This window comes from Scleropages formosus, chromosome 15 (genome assembly GCF_900964775.1).
Source record: "Scleropages formosus chromosome 15, fSclFor1.1, whole genome shotgun sequence".
NCBI classification, from domain to species: domain Eukaryota; kingdom Metazoa; phylum Chordata; class Actinopteri; order Osteoglossiformes; family Osteoglossidae; genus Scleropages; species Scleropages formosus.
The window spans coordinates 5,978,359-5,993,722 of record NC_041820.1 but is presented as its reverse complement, the minus strand read 5'-3'; the positions used below and the strand labels follow the sequence as shown (position 1 = coordinate 5,993,722).

The 15,364-nt window shown below is 51.9% G+C and overlaps 2 protein-coding genes across 11 annotated transcripts in view; both read right to left on the bottom strand.

Annotated features, from left to right (window-relative positions):
* LOC108923070 (probable palmitoyltransferase ZDHHC14) overlaps positions 1–7,366 on the bottom strand; it is a 40,307-nt gene extending 32,941 nt beyond the window's left edge. For 2 of the 3 annotated variants that reach the window (XM_018733538.2, XM_018733556.2), the window contains exons 1-2: positions 6,307–7,366; positions 5,546–5,837 (exon numbers count right to left, since the gene is read on the bottom strand). In XM_018733538.2, coding sequence (XP_018589054.1) covers positions 5,546–5,784 — 239 coding nt within the window. In that variant the 5' untranslated portion in view covers positions 5,785–5,837; positions 6,307–7,366. The remainder of the gene's footprint in view (positions 1–5,545; positions 5,838–6,306) is intronic. The other variant, XM_018733546.2, reaches the window with a different exon arrangement.
* A 2,724-nt stretch (positions 7,367–10,090) lies between these two features.
* The window catches only part of LOC108941420 (AT-rich interactive domain-containing protein 1B-like), a 115,748-nt gene continuing 110,474 nt past the window's right edge, over positions 10,091–15,364 (bottom strand). For 7 of the 8 annotated variants that reach the window (XM_029258503.1, XM_029258505.1, XM_029258506.1 and 4 more), the window contains 4 exons: positions 15,014–15,089; positions 13,936–14,731; positions 13,294–13,424; positions 10,091–13,167 (listed from right to left, as the gene is read on the bottom strand). In XM_029258503.1, coding sequence (XP_029114336.1) covers positions 11,365–13,167; positions 13,294–13,424; positions 13,936–14,731; positions 15,014–15,089 — 2,806 coding nt within the window. In that variant the 3' untranslated portion in view covers positions 10,091–11,364. The remainder of the gene's footprint in view (positions 13,168–13,293; positions 13,425–13,935; positions 14,732–15,013; positions 15,090–15,364) is intronic. The other variant, XM_029258501.1, reaches the window with a different exon arrangement.

Sequence of the window (15,364 nt, the reverse complement as noted above, 5' to 3'; positions counted from 1 at the left end):
TTCCCAGCGAAGCGCACAATGGGCCTTCCTCCCGTGTCACCAACCCGACTGCGCTTTCGAGCGGCAGCCCATAGATGTGCGTGGTCCGACCGCACAGCCTCAAACCGCATCTCTGGGACGTTCACACTGGACAAGGACAGGTTTCATTATTTTTTAAACTTGCAGATGTGTAAAAACAAAGAAATGGCTTTAAGCCTTTCCCCGTAAGTTCAGCACATTCTCATTGTCCCTTTTCCTGAAGCACGTTCTCCCTCGGTGTGACCGCGCGCATGCACGCACGCACGCACGCACACCTCTATTAGGCAACTGAAGCACTAGAGTTTCTGCCTTTGAACTGAAAGGTCACAGGTTCGATTCCAACCTCCAGCTGTAGTACCCTTGAGCAAGGTACTCACCCTAAATTGCTGCAGTAAAATTACCCAGCTGTATAAATGGGTAAATCATTAAGTCAGTCTAGAGAAAAGCATCAGATAAACAAATAAATGCCGCTGTGTTGAAACAGACCGCCGTCCACAGAAACCACGAGAAGTCAGAGAAGGTTCTGTCCCTGGTGAGACAGGGCCAGACTCATCATTGTGAGGATTGACACTTTGACCTAAACACAGAACTTGAGGATCCCTCTCTCACGCACACAGTATTATTACGGTCACATTTTACATCAAGACCTCAAATCGCAGTCCTCCGAACAGGAACTTTGGTCACTTTCCCCTGCAGAACCTTGTCTAGGAACAGAACCCACCTCTGACAGCAATCTTGAACAGGTCTCCTGAAGACATCCACAGTATTCAACTCCACTTATTTACACTGTGCTCTAAACTCAAAACCTGGTCAAACCCAGAAAAGCGTTCCTCTGCCCCCCCGGTGCCGTTCTCCATAATTCCCATGTAGCTACCACAGTAAATATAACCTGAGACGTCAATGCTAAAAGCTCCCCGACAGCCATTCCACCAGCCTCTTCAGGTTTGGAAACCCTCACGCAGAGCAGCTGCTGTGGCTTCTCAGCATCCCAGTCACAGTAGGCCTTTTACTATGCTACTGTGCTAAGCTACTTATCCAGCCATATACATGAGGAAATCAGGGTAAGTTTTACTGTATCAATTCAGGGAAAGTAAAGTACTTTGGTCAAGGGTACAGAGAGCAGAAGGTGGGATTCAAATCTGCAGCCTCCGAGTTCAAAGGTAGCAGCCGCCTGCTTGTCTTCCTGACCCCCAACCCGCTCGCGCTCAAGGATCTGATTGACAAGGCGACACTTTGACGCTCAGACAGCAGCACTGATTAGCTCTGCCTAACGAGCTGCGCCGCACCTGCTAATGGACTCTATGCAAATAAGAGGAATATGCAAATCTTAGGAAGCGCAGCGAGGTTCTGTCTCTGAGGAGCTAAGGGGGTGCTGCACCGCGACCGTAACCCCCTGCAGCTCCGAGCGGCACATTTACACAGAGCAGGAAGCGCAGCAATAAAGTGACACGAGTCTTTGTGAAGGACAAGTGGGAGAAGCTCCATTTCCAGTCCCCCCCCCCCCCAATGGCCCGTCCAGAGTGAAACGCCAACACCGCGGCGATGACGCCAAAGGGCAGGATGCGGGACGCTCCAGGATGTTCTGAGAGGATTCGCACACTGCTGACTGCAAAGAACCTCCTTTCATTTATGACTCTTTTTCCTCTCTCCATCACGATTTCACAGCAGAAGTTGTGATTCCAGAAGTGCTGAGCGCTTAGTCGATCCTAATCTCGAGCTTTAAAGAGATTTAGAAAAATCTGAGCTTCTGCCATCCATCCAAAAAAGACTCAGAAAAGGGGGCTTTTTTTTTTTGGAGGGGTGGGGGATGTGGGGGGGGGGGGGGGGGGTCCTTAAAGGCAGCTGTCTGGTTTGGGAAGCAGGATTAGGTATGAAATGAGGACACTGGGAGAGTAGCGGCACCCTGACAAGACAAGCCCACACACACACACACACGGATGCGCACTTTAGCTGATGGAATCACTCCGTTTAACTCCTATTCCAAAGTAAGGAAAGGTCCACAGCTGCACAATAATGTTAAATGAGACAGCAAGTTGCTGGTTCAAATCCCAGGAAGAATGCTCCAGTACAGTAAGAAAGTCACATACCCAAAATTCATTGTTACATTCTGGAAAAAACAAGCAGAATAACTACAGTAACGACAGGAAAGGCCTCAAAAGGGTGTGACGATAGGTACGACCCGCGACTCTTCATACCGCACTTTGGTAAAGAAAGTGACACCGCACGTCCCTGTACGATCACACCCTAAGGGGACATATCCTCAAAGAGCAGCTGTTTCACAACAAACACCCCATGAACATCAGGATATCCTCTACAGAAATGGTTTCCCTCCCGCTCTTTGCGTGACACACAATGCGACCCCATACAGGTTCCGACAGATGCGGGAGATTCCTTACATACCGTCTGCCCGCTGTTTTTGTGCGTCTCAAAGGAGAGCTTTGCGCACGGCGCTCGTGTCGCCGCCATCCATCCTGCCAACATGTGGACCCCTGGTACTCCAGGTGCTCGTGTGTGTTATGCGTAATCTACAGGGCTGGGTTTGGAATGCAGCACGTTCCCATCACGCATGCACACACACACACTTCGTGGGACCCTCTGGCGAGAACCTGTAACATTAAAGGTGCTCTGCCTGTGGGGTGGCTGGAGATGGCAGAACGCACTGGAGCTGGGGGAATAAGGAGGACACCAGATGTGTATATGAAACAGGTTTGGTTCCCACACACACGCAGGGTCCGTGTCTTTAACCCACTGCCACCTCCTCAGAGGGACTAGTCTGTGCCGCAAACCCCAGCACACCTGGGGTAAGCACACCTGCGTCAGCACGCACGTTGAGGCTGCGCTGGTTGGATTAATACTTCCACTGGAGGGAAGGGGCACCGAACCAGCAACCACACGACGATCGTGGGACTCGTGGCCCGTCGTCCTGGCGCTGTTCACAAATCACTCGCAGCAGCTTAAAAACACACAAGTGCCTGTTTTCTTGCACGGAGCACATACAATCCCCTGGACGTCCAAAGACATAAGTAAATAAATTGAGGTTTGGACACGGTTTGGCATGGACTTCAGATGCCTCCCTCACGGAACTGAAGTTACCGCTAATATGACTACAGGGTTTCCAAAACCCTACAAGAGTCAGGAGGAGACGGAGGAACGCCTGCATTTGCGAGCAGACAAGAGAGACAATGAGCGCAGGCACCCCCGGGGGTACATTGGATCGAGCGGACGGGGACCGATCCAATCCTGGCGCGTGGCTCTCGCTCGTCGTTCTACACACCAGAGGGAGAGGAACACCAAAGCAATGTGTGCAGGATGGGAGGGGAAAGGACACTGAATGGGCCACCACGGGAGGGAGGGGATCGCCATTTGAACCCATAGGGGACTTGGAAAGACACCAGGGCAGGCAAAGAGACACCCTCTCCGGTCATCTCCCACGGGGCCGGGACCGCGACCCCACAGCACTCCGAGGCTTGTTTCCGCACCAGGAGGCTGTTGGACCCACAGGAGGGAGGACATGCTGCCTGGCTGCTTCCCAGACCTAGGCAAGTAGCCTAGCACTTAGAGGAAGCGCTGCCGCCAACTCAGAAGTCGCAGGTTCGAATCGCACCTCCTGCTGCAAGACCTTTGAGCCAGGTACTTACCCAAAATTGTTCCAGTAAAAATAACCCAGCTGTATAAACAGGTAAAACACGGTAAGAGGTGCTGAGCAGAAGTGCCGTTGAATGGATACAAGAGAACGTGAACCGAAAGCATGAGTCCCTCGAGGGTCAGGAAGGAGGCCGTGACAAACGTCCACCGGGAAAGGAAATAAACCCACACACAGCAAACGCACAACAGCCGAGACACTCGTAATGGGTGGGGTTGTTACTCCTGCCTGAGCAGGAAAACCCCGCTGCGCTGCTTCTATAAAAGCGAAACCAAATCTTTTCGGGGCGAGTAACATGTTGAGATGGTGAGGGAGGCGCAGAATGCGATTCTTTACACCGTGACACCGTTTCCGCTCAGACGGCCTCCTAGGGGTCCCTCGAACCACCCACTGCTCCTTCCCAGTCATTTCAGGTACAATCCAAAGGAGCAGTATCAGCGTCCAGATGTTGGTTCATGCCCCTTTGAAGGTTCTGCTGATGACACCCCCCCCCCCCCCCCCCCCATCAGGCTGCTGCCGTGTTGCTGCCACACGCAGATCAGGTCACTTGAGCCTCGTGGTGTCTAACCAGCATCGTTAGCGCATAGAGGTTAAGAGTCGCTGCCTTTGGCCCCAGAGGTTGCAGGTTCAAATCTTAGCTCCAGCTGTAATACCCTTCAGCAAGATACCTACCCTGAACTACTCCAGTAAAATGACCTTGCTGTATAAATGGATAAATCATTTTAAACAGATTAACATGGTAAGTCACTTTGGAGAAAAGCATCATCTAAATTAATACAATGTAAATACCTACAACCCAAGGCAGAGATCAAGGGTAGTGAACCAATAGCACCTGATCCAGTCACATGTCACCTGTCAACCAGCCCCAACTGCTCTAGCAGCGCAGACAAAAGTCAACCTCCTTTTCAGCTCAACCAGACCACAGGAAACAAGGGCTGGTTGTGGAGGGGCAGTCTGTCCGGTTCTCCTCATCACAGATCTGGAACATTCCAGCTCTAGCGATTATGGGCAGGAGGAGTGGAGGCCAACGGGCAGTTGGTGAGCAGAGGCAGGGGGCGGCCTGTCAGTCGGCTCTCGCCGCAAGGCTGCTTACTCTTATCCCCGTCGCTGTTCCGCACCGAAACTGACTAAATGCACCGTGCTTCACAAAGGATCGTGTTCGATGAGAAACGCGTACGGTGGGTGGCTAGGAGGGCGGATAAGAGCGGAGATTTGTTCACGTCCTGAATCATCAGCTCATGTCCCCTCTCTGTGGCATCTGTGTGTCATTAAGGGTGTTTTCAGTAAACAAAGAGATGGACAGAGGTGCTGAAGGCCGTGATGAGATCCGGAGGGCTATGCCAATAAGACATCCTTCAAAAGGCCCATGTGAGAAGAAACAAACACAAGAGCACCAGGCACTAACTACATGCCCTATTCACGACAGCACTGGTTTCCACCACGAAGCCTCTGCCGTTTGAATCAATGACTGACTGTGACCCTGCTGAGCTTTCCAATTATACCTCATCCATATGGCTGTCTTCACACAGCAGAGCCACTGCTGGGGCAACATGATACATCCTGACCTGGCAAACTCAAAATTGAGCTCACGAACAGGGGAAGAGATGATGAACGCAGGTGAGAAAATGTGAAGAACTCTGTGATATTCAAGGAACAGTATATTAAAAACCATGAAAAATCTTTTGATCCTTGAACTTTGGCATTGTGACATTCTCCCTCACAATATGAGGCTCTTACAAATGACCAAAAGCTACTTTTAAGTCTCGTGTGGTGTTACACATATACGTGGATGTGATGTCGCACCAAGAAAGACAACGAGCAGGATAATGACAAGAACAGGGGGGGAGGAGGGAAAAAAAAAAAAAAAAAAAAAAAATCACTTACTCAAACGCGAAAAAGAGCCCACTGGTGACCAGGATGAGGACCAGGGTGAGGTAGAAGACACCGGTCTGTCTTGCCATCATAATCCTACCATCGCAGTAGAATTTGTTCTGGCCCGGGAAGGCCTGCCACTTCTTGCGGAGCACTCTCTTCTGGTGGGGGGACTCCATGGGCGTCGAGCTGCGAGTGCTGATCTGACTGTACTCGCGCTCTCTCATGGACTCAGATACCCCGAGGTGCATGAATCAACAGTAGCTCTGACACTCCAAAACAACGTTAGAATTCCAAGGATTAACTGCAGCACAAAAAGAAACAAAAAAAAAAGTGGAGACTACACATTATACTCTGTAGTAAAACAATGTAACACTATTGCAAAGTAACATCTACTGCAGCATCATGCTAATTGATTTTACTAGACATCTCTATCTTACTCATCACGGATATTCTTATTGTGTTATTTTCAAAAGGCAGCAAGACAGCAGCAGCGAGTGGGACTCAAACTCACAACCTTGAGGTTAAAAGTCCACCTCCCGCAGACCTTGCAATCCCAAAGACCCAGTTAACTCATATGTATAATATTACAATAAATTACATTTAAACTTTAAAGGACATGTGAGAGAAGGAAGTGACATCAGAAATTAGTAATGTCACTTTGGAACCGAACAAAAGGCATTTTATGCCATAACGCGCGCGTACAAAGTATCAAAAATGTAACTTTTTCGTTGGAAAACACTAGTAATGCCGCAGGGAAACTGATACTTAACTTTTCAAGTCTGACTGGAAGTTGATCGACGGACGAGTGCGAGTGATACAAGAAAGAGGCCAGAACGAACCTGACGGATCGCCCGCCTGTCGAGCCTCTTGCTCTTCTCCTCCGGGGAGCGGGAGGGACAGAGGACGGGGGACACACGGGGACACGACAGGCAGGGGACAGACTCAGACGGACAGGAATCAGGGGTCTCCGGTGACACGTCCCGTATCAGAAGGAAATGGAGGGAAATCGCAGGGCTCCGCGAGGCATTTTTGGGGCAATTCGGGGGAAGCGGAGAAGAATCGATCGGCGGAGAGAGAGAGAGAGAGAAAAAACTCCGCCGGGAAGGACAAGGGGTCCGAGGAGGGTCTCAGGGAGCCGGGCGCCGAGGCTCTGCTTCCTTCTCCGGCCGCCGCACCGCCCTCATGATGCGGGGAGGATCCGAGAAACGAGCCGAGCGGAGAACCGCCGCCGCCGCCGCCGGAGCGCAGAAAGTCCGCTTCCTTTTTTTTTTTTTTTGCCTGGAAGAAGATCACACGGAGGAAGGAAGGGGCTCTTCTCTCACTCCCTCCAGGAGTGTGTGTGTGTTGATGGCGATACTAACTGATGATAAACGAGACTGTACACAAAATAAAATGATCCGCTCGTTATCCGGGTTTGCCGCGCGCGGCCGTCCGGACCCCCCGCTGCATTTTCACTCCGCGCTGACTGAGAAAAGAAAGAGAAGAGAAGAGAAGAGCGGCTAACGGAGCGCTCCGGAGAGCCGGCCCTGGGTTCGAGAGAATGACGAGGGTCTGTGTGTCTCTTCACGCCCGGGAGTTGCAGAGACACGACAACACGTCGACAGCGGGCGGACACAAAAGGAAGGAAAGCGGTCAAAATCCTCTCAAACACATTGATTGATTCCTCCAGTTCACACAGGACTGCGGTCCGCTGCCATGTCTTCTGCAGCCAGTAGCGAAAGTTCTCGCGACGTCAGAGTCCACGAGCCTCGTTCGTCTGCAGAGCAGGAAAGGCGCTCACGCGGCCGCCACCCTCATGAATCCACCGCTCCTTGCAACTAATAAACAACACGGCGAGCTGCTCGGAGAAGAGCGGGTCCGAGCGCGCTTGGCACGTCGGGTAACGTAGTCCGACATCCGCAGGAAGTACGAAGGCAAAACGGAACGGCAATCTGGAAAGAACTACAAATCCCAATTCAGATGAGAGCACCACCCACGTGTTGCCTTGAAATGTGCCGTCTTCCGGGTAGGTGGTGCCCCAGCCAGTATTTCACGATGAGCCGCTCCAGATCAAATACAGAAGGAATAATCGATTTTCTGTAATGGGCAGAACGCCTTTTGGGATTAATTCTAGTCTATGCAGAAAAGGTCAGACACTGTTAAAGTAATTCTATTATTCAAAGTCAATCATGTGTGTAATAATTAGTTTAAATCAAGTCAATAATAAATAAATCCTTGTACACGCGTGATGTGTGTCCAGTGCCGGCGGTGTTCGTTCTGAGGGCTTTCAGTGGTGGAACTTAAATCAACACCTATGAAGCGATCGCTGTGGGCCACTGGTGCTAGTAGTATGGTAGGAACTGTGTAATTCCTAATTGTTTTATTAAAGTAATAGCCACGACGATGACGTAAAGGTCGAATACACCTAATACACACGCGGCTGTCTAAGTTATTCGGAGTTAAGGCGCTTAAGTCATAGAAACGTTAACGTCCACGCTTCACTTTTATAGCACTTCAGAAATGAGACGCATCTCTCAGCGCGAGACCGGAAGCGGGCAGCGTCGGCGGTCACGTGGGCGGCTGGCGCGCGCCTTCGCGAGCAGTGCGTGGCTCTGCTGTGACGCTGACGGTCGCCCAGGTAACCAACCCCTCCCTCCCTCAGCCGTCCACGTGGTCCGCGTTTCGCAGCGCTGCGCGTCAGCAGAGGAAGTGCCAGTTTGTCCACAGAGGATGAGCGTTATGGGGTGGGGGGCCTCCCAGGAAAGGGTATTTTTAGACAACGTGCTGCCCACAACAACCAAAAGACAATCCTTATTTGGAGCGAGTGCATTTCATATTACCACCAATTTGAGGTGAAGATCTTTCCCCTCACACTTCCTTCCCCAAAGTAGGAGTGCTGGCAGAAGAGAAGGTACTTGGTCATCAGAGATGCACACAAAGAGACAAGTGAACAAAGGTCCCCTGGAGTTGAGTCTTACAGGGTAAAATGGGTTCTCTCCTGTACTTGGGACGCGTTACCTGCGCAGATGCCACCTGTCCTGGAGTTGTGGCCGAGGCTCCACATGAAGGCAGCCACATGGAGGAGTTCCACTAGGTGGCAGGTGCTTCAGATCTTCTGGGTCCTATTAAAGCACAGCTTATCTGATAACAATACTTGTACTCCTGGGCTGCTCCTGAATGACAACAGTGCTGGTGCTTGAAGGCCCTCATCTCTGAAGACCTCTCCCCTTTACTCATTAGGATGAGTCTAAATGCTGCTGATGTTCCTTTGCTGACACTGTTAAAATTTTGTCTGTGTTTAAAAAAAAAGGTGTAAAACGCTATAGAACAGTTGGTACCCGAGTGGTAAGTTGCAGGTTTGATTCCTACCTCTGGCTATAGTACCCTTGAGCAGGGTACTTCACATTGCTCCAGAAAGAAAAAAAAAAAAAAAAAAGTGGCATATAAATGGGTAAATAACTATAAAGTACCTTAACACTGCAAGTCACTTTGGAGAAAAGTGTGAGCTATGAAAATGAAAGATGCAGTTTGAGGAACAGCATCTGGACAGAAACTTTCTCTAACTGCTCTTACATCCAGGCAGATCCCCTAAAGATCTTGTGGTTCAGCTGCTAATTCCTTTTCATTTCCACAGTTATCAGCTGCTCCCTGGGCCCATTCAGTTACATAATGAGTTCGTAATCGATGGAAGTAAATGTTTTGCATGTAACAGAGTCGTAAATCACTGTGGAATGACAATAGCTGCATTTAGTGGTGACTGAAAAATTCAGGCTGAAAGGTCACATGGGTTCTTCACTAAACTCATTTCCTCCAAAGACACCAGGGTTTGTTTAAAGAAATGGGTTGGTATATTAGTTCCAGAACAGCACGGAACACGTCGAGCAGCGGACCTGGGCCGCTTCCAGCGACAACGTCAGACGGCCGTGAAAAAGGCCTTACCCTTGGACAAGCTCCTCTGGAAGGAGGTTGATGCTCAGCAAAACCATTTAGCATCAGAGGAGTGGAACAGCGTCCCGTGATGTTCCCCAAACAGAATTAGGAAGGTTTGCTCTTAGAGGCCCACTTTCATTCATTCATTCATTCATAAATGGTAAAATATGAAAGTGAAGGTCATTGTGGTCTGAGCTTGTAAAGAGGGATCCTCACACACTTCCCTACGACTGGGGTTCTCGGAGTCGTCATCCCCGTCTTGCATGGCCACTTGACTGTGTTTTACACTGTTCCGATGGAACAGACGGAAAAAATCCCCCCAGCGCTGCAAGTTCTTCAGAAAAGCTCCCACACCCCGAGGAGAGCGAGGAACGGCGAACCGCCCTACTGACGCCATGCTTCGGTGTCACCCGGAGCCGAGCTCCCCCCACCAGCGTACACGACGGTCAAAGGTCGAACCAGAGAGGCTGCAGTCTCTGCCACGTTCCCACCCTTAGCCCAAAGGACTTACCACGGAAAGACTCATTTTCGTAAGTATCTCGTTCCCTAAAACAATTTTGCTCTTTCTTTATATACATGAGCAGAAGCAAATACTTACCCTGCTATGTGCAGACAAAGCAACCAAATCCATCCATCACAGTGCTTAACAAGATTTAATGTACATTTATTCTTAACATGTGGAACATATAGTATAAAGATTTATACCCAATAAATGATATTTCATTGTATGAGAGGAAAATGATGGAATTTACATCATGTAATTCTTGTCCTTTGTCAGTACTCTTGTTTCTGCTCATCTGACTGTACCATCCTGGATTACAAATGTCAGCGTTTGTATCGCTATAAAATCTATAAAATCCATTCTTCATTGGTTGGAAACCTTTCCAGAAACTGTGTGAACTTGTGTAACATCTGGTTAACATTGCAACCATGTGTGTGGTCATCTGCTGTCCACCGCGAAACGGAACGCAGGAAACCATCCCTTTTCAGCAAGCCTTGTTACCCTGGCATGAAGATATGACCCAAATAAAATATTCATAATATTAAATAACAACATTAACAATAATTATAATCATGATTAAAAACTATCACTTTGTAGTTACCACATCTCTGGAAAAAGAAAAAACCCAAAAGTACAAAGGAAAAAAAATAAGGGCATGTCCAATGTACAACATTATATACATATTGGCCAACAGGCAGAATACAAAATAATCAAATGCAATACAAGTAGGAAAGAAACTGCTCGTTTGTGGATATTTACTCACTCACTGTACCTGTGACAGCACGAGGAAGCAAGTCTGATTGCGTCACTGCTGAACCAGGTGGAAAAGAGGGCGACACCGCCCCCTCGTGGCCGCATCCGTGTATTGCATGTTCAAAACGTTCCTCACGTGACCCTTCAACCACTGAGACCCACTTGCTCTAAATGCTATTGCACAAATTCTTCTTTCCTCAGAGATGGACACATGTACATTTTCTTAATCAGTGTTTTTTTCCCCCTCAATCTCTCGTCTCAGCACGTGGCAAGAATAGTTCTATCTACATTTTTCACAATTTAAATAAATCTGCTTCCCAAAACAAGACACCAGATACAAGTATGAACATTCATAAAACTCCAAAACATTTAAGAGGAGAAAAAAAAAAGACCCTCTCCGTAATCTGGCATCAACTTTGGTGAAAACATGTAGGGGGGAGGACCAAAACAAACGAACAGCAGGTATTAAATATCTGTATGAAAATCATCTTGAAATTCGAAAACGAAAAAGCTGATGGGGAAGAGGGGCTATATATATATATATATTATATATATATATTTATGTTTATAAAAAACAAATTTTAAATTTTATATTCGTTAAATAAAAATATAAAACCACCCATCACACGAGACTTGTGGGCCTCATGTTTCCCGCAGCCTCCTGTCATAAGTGGCCGATCTGGAAGAGTACTTCGCACACGATGGCGGCCACAGCCGAGTTCAGCACGGACGAGATGGAGATGTCCAGCAGCCGGCTCTCGAACAGCATGAACTCGGGCCGGTTCTCCTCCACCTTGGCCATGGCCAAGAGGGCCTTCGCGGCCCGGCACATCATGTTGACGCTGGGCGGCTCCACGGACGGGTGGCCCACGTGCAGCAGGTTGTGCTGGCTCTGCTGGTACTGCGCCATGGTGACGCCATCCTCCAGGAAGCCCACCAGGCTGCTGATGCTGCCCCTCTGAAGGGCGATGGCACGGGCTACCAGCGGGTCCCCCTGCGCGAGGTTCGAGAGGACGGCCACCGCCATCTCCCGGTACACCTGGTGCTTGCGCTCACCCACGTAGCGCACCAGCGTGACAAAGAGCTTCTCCTGGCGACTGAAAGGGGGTGTGGCCAGCAGCAGGTCCACGTTGCCGTCCTGGACGCTCAGCTTGCACAGGCACTCCAGCACCAGCCCCTGAGGAGTGAGGGCGGAGTGCTGGCCGGCAGCGGGGAACGGGTCCCGGGCCTGGGCCGATGGGCAAACCATCCAGTGCAGCAGGCCATCCAGGATGGGCAGGCAGATGCTCTCTGGGTAGAGCGACAGGTCCAGCTGTCCAGCGATGTTGGCCAGCGTCACCATGGTGTTCTCCCGCAGCTGGGCCAGGCAATCCCAGCGCCATTCGTCCCTGCTGCAGGCCAAGCCGCGGTCGCGCTCGCAGTCGCGCTGCTCCTCCCGCTCGTAGGTCTGCGGCGGCCTCTTCCTCTCGGGGTGTTCATGGTGCAGCAGCACCAGTTTGCCCAGGATCAGCACCAGGCCCGGGTGCCGGGACATCTCAACATCGTTGCCCGGCACGAACGAGAGGCTGCGCACGATGTTGGAGATGCAAATACAGCGGCGGCCCAACGAATCCTGCCAACTGGCAGCGGTGGAGAGCGGTGCCTCGTCCAGGGTGCGCGGCTCATCCTCCAGCACGGTGATGCGCCGTTGGCCCTCCGCCGGCTCCAGGCGGAAAGGGTAGGAGGCGCCGTGCACCCCCAGGGACGAGCCGCCGTCCTGCAGGCTGCCCGGCCTGGCGCACAGCACGTCATCGATGGTAGCCGTGATGCTCCTCTCTGCCGCGGCATCCTCACCGACGGGCCCGTTCTGCTTGTCGGGGCCACTTTCGCAGGCTGGCGGCGTCCTGCGGGACTGCAGTTCGCTCCTGCTCTCAAAGTGCAACTGGATATGGGCCGTGGAGTCGCCGCCACCAGCCTGCCAGTGCAGCAGCCCACTGGAGAACTCCTGCACCTGGCCCAGGTGCTCCGACTGCTCCTCCACAAAGTCATCCTCCCTCTTGAGCACCTTCACAGGGAGCCTGTCGTACCTGCTGGCCTGCCTGGGCCTCGGCTCAGGTGGAGGGTCTAGGGGGGGCTGTTCCACGGGTTTCCCACTCCTGGAGTCCACCTTGCCATCCAGCTCCTCCTCAAGAGCGGCTTCCATCACTTCCACTGCAGCTTCCTTACTCAGCTCTGGTGCGACGTCCTCTTTACCGGGCAGAGCCCTGTCCGACTGGTTCGCAGGCTGATCCTCCATCAACTTCTCCAGCTCCTCCTCGCCCTCGCAACTGCTCTCCAAGGTCGGCGGCTCTTCCATCTTCTCGCCACAGACGGGAGCCAGCAAGGACTTCTGGCCCACAGTGCCAACCTCATACTCCTTGAGGATCCCGAAGATCTCGATCAGGCACCTTCTGAAGTATTCCACCACGAGCTCCAGGAATCCAGGCAACTGAAATCAAAGTGTCATTTGCATCATTTCTCATCTTCCATTTATACCATCAGTGTCACTTGCCCCTATCCCCGTGACCCTTGACCCGCCGACTGCTGCTCATTGACAGTTTGCTGTCGCTCTTACCTGGGAGAGCATGAAGGAGCCCACGGTGCTGTCATCGTATAGCAGGACATTGATTGTGTCCAGGGCCCACGTGCTCTCTGCCAGCAGCCCCGACCTGAGTGACATCATGACGCGCCACGCCTCGGGGGTTCCTGTGGGTCAAGCAGAAGAGGATTGGGGTACGAGTCAGAGAGGGGGGCGAAGCAGATCAAAAAGTGACCGACATCAGTTACAGCGCTGGTCATCTGGAGGGGTGGAGCAACGTGGGCCAGCGGCAAAGGAAGTGTGATTCTAATCGTAGGCGGGACCACTGCTGTGGTACTCCTGAAAAACACTCTTAATTGCTACTTAATTACTAAAATTGCCACATAACCACCTGCTGTAAAAATATGAATAATATATATGGTATAAATTAAAATAAATTGTAATAAATTACAGGCAAGATTCCAAATCAAGATACAGGTTATTAGACAAATCAGCGGCCAGCCAGCAGGGCCTCAGGAAGCACAATCAAGCCGCTCCGATTGGCACCGGGAGCAGAATGTTTCCGCTAAAATCAGCCGAGGGCTTTGGGGGCAATTAGTCCTAATGGCTCCAGGTCACTGTAAGTATGCGCCCTACTCATCCGCTGGGCAGGGGACAGGGAGTTGGAGCGGAACATACCAGTGTCCTTGGAAGTCATCTTGCGGTGTGGCTTGAGGACAGGCTGGGTGCCCTCCACCGACCCGGGAGGGAAGTGGGGCTCCCGGCGCATGAGCGGGGGTCCCTGGCCAGAGGGGATACTGCCCTGTTGGCTGGGCATGGGCATCCCTGCCTTGGGCATCTTCATGGAGGACATAAAGGCTGCTTTACTGGGAGACATACGGGCCTCCATGGAGCGCTGGAAGGAGGCGGGGCTCGGGGCTCGGGACACGTGATTTGGCATGGCTGGGGGGGTCTGATAGGAGGAGGCCGGGGGTCTGGTGGTCATGGGGGGCATGGAGCCGGATGAGGAGGGAAGGAAGGAGGACTGGCGCTGACCCCCATGGCCCGCCCACGGGCCATCTTGGCTAGGCCGGCCCTCCATTTCGTCTGCACGGCCCATGGGTGGGTAAGGGGGCACCTGGGGGGACCCGCCCTGGCTCTGCCGGTTGGCATAAGAGTAAGGCATGTCTGTCCTGGGGGGCCACATGCCAGGCTGGGGCCCCTCCGTCGAGCCACCCATCATCTGTGGTGGCATGCCGTGCTGCGGGGGCTGCGGTGGGCCCCCAGGGCCAGTACCAGACACGCGCTCTCGGCCGTACGAGTAGGGGAACTGGCCCTGCAGCGGCCTTCTCTCAGGCCCCGGGTAGCCGCCGCCTCCGCCGCCATACTGGCCGTGCATTTCGGGCTGCTGGCTGCCGTATGGTATGCCGTAGACGTCGCCCTCATAGCGCTTGGCTGGGGGGCCGTACATCCTCTCCATCGGCCGTTTGTAACCCTGTGAGGACACCGACAATAGCTCACTGTCACCGTGATGACATCCCATATGCCCGTTGAGAGAAAACAGACACCAAAAGGTTGGTTTCAGTTGGCTACGAGGGTTGTTCCCCAGCATAAACGTACTTACTCTTCTGGCAACAAAACATCAAAATGTACACCCAGGCTTCCCGTTTGTTTCCGAAACCAGGACCACCGCCATGTCTAACACATGCAATAGGAACGCTGGGTCTCAGATTGCCAGTGAGGAGTGCGACGGAGCACAGGAGGAGCAGCGGCTCACCTGCTGCTGGGGGAACATCCCGGGTGGAGGGGCGCCGTAGGACATGCCGGGATACTGCTGCCCGTATCCCTCGTGCCTGGGGTGGAGGGGACGCGTCAGGCCCAAAAAGGTACGCACATGCCACAAGCACACACACACGAAACCACAAGCACCATCTACTTTCAACTTCACGGGTGGTCTATGGGAGCTGAAGAACACACCCGTATCGCACGCAATAGCTTCTATGACAGGTGACACAATAGCACTTTCATACGCAACGATATTCCACTAAGGTGTCACATTGTGCGAAATCAGAGACGTGATGGCGCACAGTGCAAGAGAACATGCTGTCAAACAAGACAAACCGTGTCA